The 7,128-nt window shown below is 54.4% G+C and overlaps 1 protein-coding gene across 7 annotated transcripts in view; it reads left to right on the forward strand.

The window, feature by feature from the left end:
* Window positions 1-7,128, forward strand: part of ZNF710 (zinc finger protein 710) — a 59,628-nt gene extending 52,500 nt beyond the window's left edge. For 4 of the 7 annotated variants that reach the window (XM_066238527.1, XM_066238524.1, XM_066238525.1 and 1 more), the window contains 2 exons: window positions 1,611-1,802; window positions 2,341-4,394. In XM_066238527.1, the coding sequence (XP_066094624.1) occupies window positions 1,611-1,802; window positions 2,341-2,730 (582 nt within the window). In that variant the 3' untranslated portion in view covers window positions 2,731-4,394. Of the gene's footprint in view, window positions 1-1,610; window positions 1,921-2,340; window positions 4,395-4,455 lie in introns of those variants that run through there. The other 3 variants (XM_066238528.1, XM_066238523.1, XM_066238529.1) reach the window with 3 other exon arrangements.

Genomic DNA, 7,128 nt, shown 5'->3' on the forward strand with positions numbered 1-7,128 from the left:
AAGAAAAGCTGAAAGCAAAAATCAAAGGCTAATACAATTGGAAACATGATGAGAAGAATCTCATCCGTTTAAATCAGCAATGTGCGCAGCCCTTGCAGACTAAGCTCCCAAAGGGTAGAGCCCCCTGGTGGTCAGTCACATCTTCCACTTCTCTAGCAAGCATGTAAGGCAAGAGACACGCCCTGCCTAAGAGAAATAGACACAGGAACCATTAGATTATAATACGAAACTTTGTATGGAGCAGCAATCGGGATAGCAGCTGTGACCACAGAAATGTCTCTCCTGCTGGGATTCTACTCAGTCTCTGGAGTTCTAGCAAAGGGATCGGCTCCCGAGTTGTGTCCTAATATTTCTCTCCAGACAATGAAGTGGATGCCTGTGCCCCCAGTACCCTGTCCTGCTCTGAGGCCACCTCCAGACCAGGGAAAATCATGCTGACAGTCTAAACCAGAGGGTTTTCCCTGGAGTCTTTGTCTCCTGGCACCGTGTCCCAGACCCCATCAGTGATAAGAATTACCATGGGACCCTGTTGAGACAAAAAAAAAAATCCCACTGAATGGGAACCGCCAGGGAGCAATCTGAGCAGCTGTTCGTTCAGTAAGAATTACCTGTGGTCTTTTCCACCAGGGACTCTTGGAAAACTCTCTCCCGAGGGTCATTGATGGGCTCCACGAGTTTGAGGAATCTAAATTCTGCACAGACCCGAGTGTCATTTTTCCTGAGGTGTCCATACCTTTAATCATATTCTCAAAGGGGTCTGTAAACTGAAAAGACCACTGAGAGATGCCATAAGGGGAAAAACACGTGCCCATCCTGGATCTGAGGGAATAATCCACAGCTGCCAGGCTAAGGCTGTGTCTTCTTGGCCACACAGGCCCCCGATGCCCAGTGTGATGCTGGTGCTTGGTAAATGGTTGCTGATGAATCAATGAACTGAAACATTTGCCAGGTAAACAGGAGAAAGCAGGTGTATAGATGAGAACAATAAGGCCCAGCCGATCGTTGCCCAATACTAGAAGGCTTCCTGGAGTAAGTGGCCCTGCCCTGGCATTATCCCAGTGGCTTTTTTTTTTTTTTTTTAATTTCTCTGAAGTTGGAAACAGGGAGGCAGTCAGACAGACTCCCGCATGCGCCTGACCGGGATCCACCCGGCACGCCCACCAGGGGGCTTGCTAGAGAAGTGGAAGATGTGACTGACCACCAGGGGGCTCTACTCTTGGGGCGTTGCTCTGCCGCAATCAGAGCCATTCCAGTGCCTGAGGCAGAGGCCACAGAGCCATCCTCAGTGCCCGGGCAATCGCTGCTCCAATGGAGCATTGGCTGCGGGAGGGGAAGAGAGAGACAGAGAGGAAGGAGAAGGGGAGGGGTGGAGAAGCAGATGGGCGCTTCTCCTGTGTGCCCTGGCCAGGAATCGAACCCGGGATTCCTGCACGCCAGGTCGACGCTCTACCACTGAGCCAACCAGCCAGGGCCTATCCCAGTGGTTTTAAACAAGCAGTACCTGTTTGGAACACCCCCACGAAATCATTTCCCAGACGCTGTAGACACTCTGAGCCTCTGGGCCACACATACACATCCAGAGGCTCTGACCATTGCCCCCAACCCCACAGGGCGTGAAGGAGTTCAAGTGCGAGGTGTGTGGCCGAGAGTTCACGCTGCAGGCAAACATGAAGCGGCATATGCTGATCCATACCAGCGTCCGGCCCTACCAGTGCCACATCTGCTTCAAGACCTTCGTGCAGAAGCAGACTCTCAAGACCCACATGATTGTACACTCGCCGGTGAAGCCATTCAAGTGTAAGGTACCCAGCCATCAGGCCCCAAGGCAGGACTGTGCCCGGGGGGCCTGGGGTCAGCATGACTACAGCAGCTGAAGCCCACTGAGATGTGGCCTGGCCAGTGCGGGCAAGTCTGCATGCAGTGCGTACCATTGGTACTGGTAGGGGGGAACTGCCTGGGCGTCGTTGGAGAGCTGGAGTGGGCGGTGGGGAGTTTGGATCCTACAAGCTGATTAAGTTGCACTTTTAGAGAGTTGGGGAGGGAGTGAAGGTGATGGTGCAACCACAGGGAGAGCCGAGGCCAGGGACTCAGTGCAGTCAGAGATCCGAGCCCTGGGTTTCTAACCACTCCAGCTCAGGAAACATGGGGCAGACCCACAGGACGTGACCAACGAGGAGGCTTAGTTCTCTGCCTCTTGGGCCTCTGGGGTCACACAGGAAAGAACAAAATGAGTGCTGTCCGTAGTGAGTGGGCCTGCAGCCCAGCCTTGGAGGTGGGAGGGGGCCGGGATTCTGGACAGCAGGCTCCCTGTAGGCTGACGGTGCCAGTGCTGTGTTCCAGGTGTGCGGGAAGTCCTTCAACCGCATGTACAACCTGCTGGGCCACATGCACCTGCACGCGGGCAGCAAGCCCTTCAAGTGCCCCTACTGTTCCAGCAAGTTTAACCTCAAGGGCAACCTGAGCCGGCACATGAAGGTCAAGCATGGCGTCATGGACATCGGCCTGGACAGCCAAGGTGGGTGGGCCACGCACAGTGGACGGAGAAGTGGTACCCTCATGGCACACACAGGAGCCTCCTGTCCAGTTAGAGGAGGTGGGAGGCTGGCCAGGCCTGAGACCTCATTGGGGTGGGCTCAGGTCTGGAGAGGGGGCACCCTGGAGGGCCATCATGGGGATGATGGGATGTTTATGTATTCTTCAAAAGATTTAAGTGGGCTCACATCAATATAATAAAAATAATAACATGTATTGAGTGCTAATTGTGTGCCAGGCCTTTATTAACTCATGTGACCCTCACAGTGGGGTTGGCTCTGTTGTTATCGCCGTTTTATAATAAAATGTGGAAACTCAAGGACGGAGAAGTTAGGTAACTCATGCAAAATCACAACACACAAGAGATGAAAGACACTTTATCTCAGTAGTGAGAGAGGACGTAAAAAAAAGGATGGGAAAGAAGGCATCAAATGGGAAAATGGCAACTGGAAAGATGAGAGAGAGCCAGGTGAGCTCACAACTCCACGTGTACCGTGGGAGGCCTGTAGGCATGAGGGGAGCTCTGAGCTTCCCAGTAGCCAAGGCAAGGAGTGTGACTGTCCTCATGGCCACAAGATGGCTGCCAGCGTCTGCAAGGCAATAGACTTCCTCGTTTACATCCAGTGGGAGAGTAAAAGCCTGCTCCCCTTTGCTCTATGAAACCAACAAGAACATTCTAAGAACTCACAAGCCAGCCTTTCCTCATGATTCACTGACCAGAAGTGGACCCGAGCTTATTCCTAAGCCACTCGTTGGGATTTCTCCTTAGACCAGTATTCTCAATAGAGGGGTGAGTTTGCCCCAATGGACATTTGGGTTGGTTGTCACAACTAGGGTGATGCTGCTACTACTAGCATCTAGCTGATAGAGGCCTGGGATGCTTCTAAACATCCTACAGTGCACTGGACAGTCCCCACAAAAAGTCGTTATGGCCCCAAATGTTAATAAGGCCAGCTGCCTTAGCCTCATCAGGGCTACCCTGCTCTGGGATCCGTTTCTCCCTAAAACACATTACACGTCCCCAGGTGAATGGGGGCAGAAGGCACACTGGGTCTTTGCCCCAGCCCCTGGTGGCCATCCCCCCAGTCCCCAGAGCATCTCCCGGGCCCTCTCCCTCTGTGACTCACAGAGGGCAGCCCAGGCCTCCCATGTGGCGTTTTCTATCTGGCTCTTGTTCCATCAGTAACAGAATTATAAGATTTCGATTTGATAAAATGACAGGAGGCCTCTTAAGAGTTTTTGCCTCATCCTCAGTGTTGGCCTCCCTTGGGTGGGTGTTTGTCCTTGGAGTGCAAGGACTAGGAAGACCACCAGGTAGAACTGGCTTCAGGCATGAATGCTGCAGGTCAGAGGAGCAGGAGATTGGCTCCCCTGGCCAGTTGAGGCAGAGCAGCACAGTGGATGGGAAAAACACCCCGTGCTGGGTGCCCTTTGGCAAGCTAAGCAACCTCTCTGAGCTTTCTTTTGCTCTCCTAACTGGGGTTGCAATGAATATTCATGAGCTGAGGCATGTGCAGTGCCTGGCATGCAGTAGGTGCTAACTGAGGGTGATGCAGAAACAGAATCCACAGTGCTGCAGGCTTCCATATGGCAGAGGGGACCAGTGAGAAACCTGGCAGAGAATAAATAAGTTTAGTAACTTAGGAGGGGACAACAGAGGCAGGACCAAAACAGGTCAAGGCTGGGACACACACACACACACACACACGTGCAGGTCTTAGGGCTCAGGGCTGGTGACCCACTGGAGTAGCCACAAAGTCTGCAACCTCCCCAGGTGGGAAGGATGAGAGGCGGCTACAAATTCTGTGGAAGCAATGCCTGTGAACTTCTTTGTTTAGCAAGGTAATCCTCTTCCTGTGGGGGGGAGACAGCCTCCTCCCAGGAGAGCTGGCATCCGGGCCTAACTGTGCCCCTCTCTTGCAGACCCCATGATGGAGCTGACGGGCACCGACCCCTCTGAGCTTGATAGCCAGCAGGAGATGGAGGACTTCGAGGAGAATGCCTACGCCTATGCCAGTGTGGATAGCAGCGCAGAGGCCAGCGTCCTCACCGAGCAGGCCATGAAAGAGATGGCCTACTACAATGTGCTATAGCACAAGCTAGGCCGCCCAGGACAGGCTGAGGAGGGCCTGGAGCGTGGGGGTGAGACCCGTGGGCTGCAGGCAGTGCCTCCTGCAGCTGAGAAACAAGCTACTGCCCCACTGTCCTGAGCCCTCCTCTCCCACTTGAGTCATTTGCACCACTAGGGACTTTTAGACCAAATGGACTGTACCACTGGCCTCAGCTGTGAACCAGGCCCAGGCCCCAGGCATTCCAGGGAGAGAAGGGTAACACGGAGGCCCAGGTCTGCATCTCCTCGGCCTGCTGCTGTAGAAGGATGGGGAATTGCTGATGGAGGCCGTTTAGGGACAGGTCACAAGGGCACAGGTTCTCAGGTGTCTCCAGGCCCAGCAGAGCTGGGGCGACCAGTGTGGGCAGGGCCATCCTGGTGGCACCTCAGGGGTCCTGACACTGGAAGAAGAGATCCGCTTGAGCCAGGCCTGGACCAACCCCTGCCTCTAGGGATGTTAGCTCCTATGCTGATCAGCACTGCCCACTCCCCACCCACTGGCCCCAGGCTGGGAAAAAAAGCCCAGGCCCCAGAGCTGTCTTCCCCACCCTGTCCCTGGACAGCCAGGCAGGACCTCTGCCTTCTACCTCCTGGTGCCTCGTGCTCTCCTGGAGCCAGGTGTGCATGTGGCCCCCGACCTGGCTGGCAGGAAAGCAGGGTGCAGCCCCGCCCCCCCACAAACCCCCAGAAGGTCCCCATTTTACAGCCAGCCCTAAGGTGGATTTCAACCGACATCATCCAGTTCTGTCTTGAGCTGGGGCACCACGCCAGGGTCCCCAACATGAATAAAGCTGGGACATGCCTTGCATCAGGCGCATGCTAACAAAGACAGATGGAGGCCGGTGATCAAGGGGGCAGGGAACAGTAAAGAGATCACTGGGACCGGAGGGAGCTGTCCTCAGAGGAGGCCAAGGACCACTGGTGTGTGTGTGTGTGTGTGGTGGGGGGAGCTGGAGTACTTTTCTTATTTAAGGTATAACAAATATCCCTTTTGAGGACAGGGACAGGCAAGAGTCAGCAGGTTCCCGGGAAGAGCAACATTTAAAAAGGAAAATGAAGACCATAGAGAACATTTTTTTTTTTTTTTTTTTTTTTTTAGCAAATGGGGGTATTTGGAAGGTAATTTATTATTACTGTTTTTTTCCCTTTCCAACTCTGTGTCGCCTGTCATCTTTTCTGATGGAGATCATTTTTTTTTTCCCAACGGAAGCTTTCTCGTGTGCTGTGTGCTTTGTGCTCCCCCAAGCGGAGCAGCCTGGCCAGGCGGGGCTCGGGCTTGGAGGTGCAGCAGCTGGCAGGAAGCCTCAGGAGGCAGCGGGGCAGGCCCTCCACCCCCGGCCCAGCCCCTCGCCCGTGGTTTGCTCTGCATCCCCTGCCAGAGGCCAGAGCTGCTGACTGCCCAGCCCGCAGCCCATTCCCTCACTGGCCAGCTCTCATCGCCTCTGTCCCCTTGCCGGCTCCTGCCCTAGAACTGAAGGCTGCAGGTTCGGAGCATGGAAATAGCACATTCAGGAACACTGGGCACCCACACTCCTGCCCACTGGCCTCCTGAGGCCTCAGTGGGGAGGGGCTGGCAGGGCTGTCCCCAAAGGCACAGAAGGAGGTAAAGCCACCAACTCCAGCCCAGAAACCAGGTGGAGGGAAAACAGCTGGGGGTGGTGGGAACCACTTTGAAATACACCCCCCTCCAAGGCTGTACCCTTAGTGAAGGACCAAGCCAGGCCTCGGTGGCTGTGATCAGGACTGAGGGGAGGACAAGGTGGCCTTGGGATCAGGCAGCCAGGTGCTCCTTCCTTCTCTGCTCCAGTTCATACTGAGCAGCAAATGAGAGAGGGCTGGAGTCCATGGCAGCCTCTCCCCAGGTGTGGTTCTCCAGACCCCGAGGCCCCCCAGTCTCCTAGGTGCCCTCCATGATGACCCTCAGGTGGCAGTGACCCCGTCACTGTAGAAGACATTTTCTCCTGCTGAGCAGAAGCATCATTCCCCGGCAAACTACCTCTTCCCACAACGTCTTTCTCCCCTGGTACCAAAAAGAACCCTGTACCTCCTCCTCTCTCCTGCCAGTGCAGTGGCCTTGGTCTTGGAAACCGAAGGGAGAAGGTCTGGGCCCCAGGGAGGGGCTCTCCTTTCCTCCCCCAGCCCCGCCATCAGCACCAGCCCTCTGCGAGGTTCGATACTTGAACGCCCTTGCCCTGTGCCTTGGACCTAGGCAAAGCTAAGAGAAGGGGACAGCACAACTCAATTTGAGCTGGGGGTGTCTTGGCAAGGCTCCTGTCCTCACCCCTCACCCCCAACCTTTGCAAAAGAGGTGTATGGCCTCTCGGGTGACTTGGAAACTCCTGGATGAATTTCATTCTAACTTATTTTGACGTGTATACAAACCAACTGTTTAGAAATTCCACTTGTGCAAAGCCCTACTGTGTTTTTATGTTCCTGTTTAAAAAAAGTTTACTTAGCAATAATTATAAATAAATGAATATTCTTTA

This window comes from Saccopteryx bilineata, chromosome 7, assembly GCF_036850765.1.
Source record: "Saccopteryx bilineata isolate mSacBil1 chromosome 7, mSacBil1_pri_phased_curated, whole genome shotgun sequence".
NCBI classification, from domain to species: domain Eukaryota; kingdom Metazoa; phylum Chordata; class Mammalia; order Chiroptera; family Emballonuridae; genus Saccopteryx; species Saccopteryx bilineata.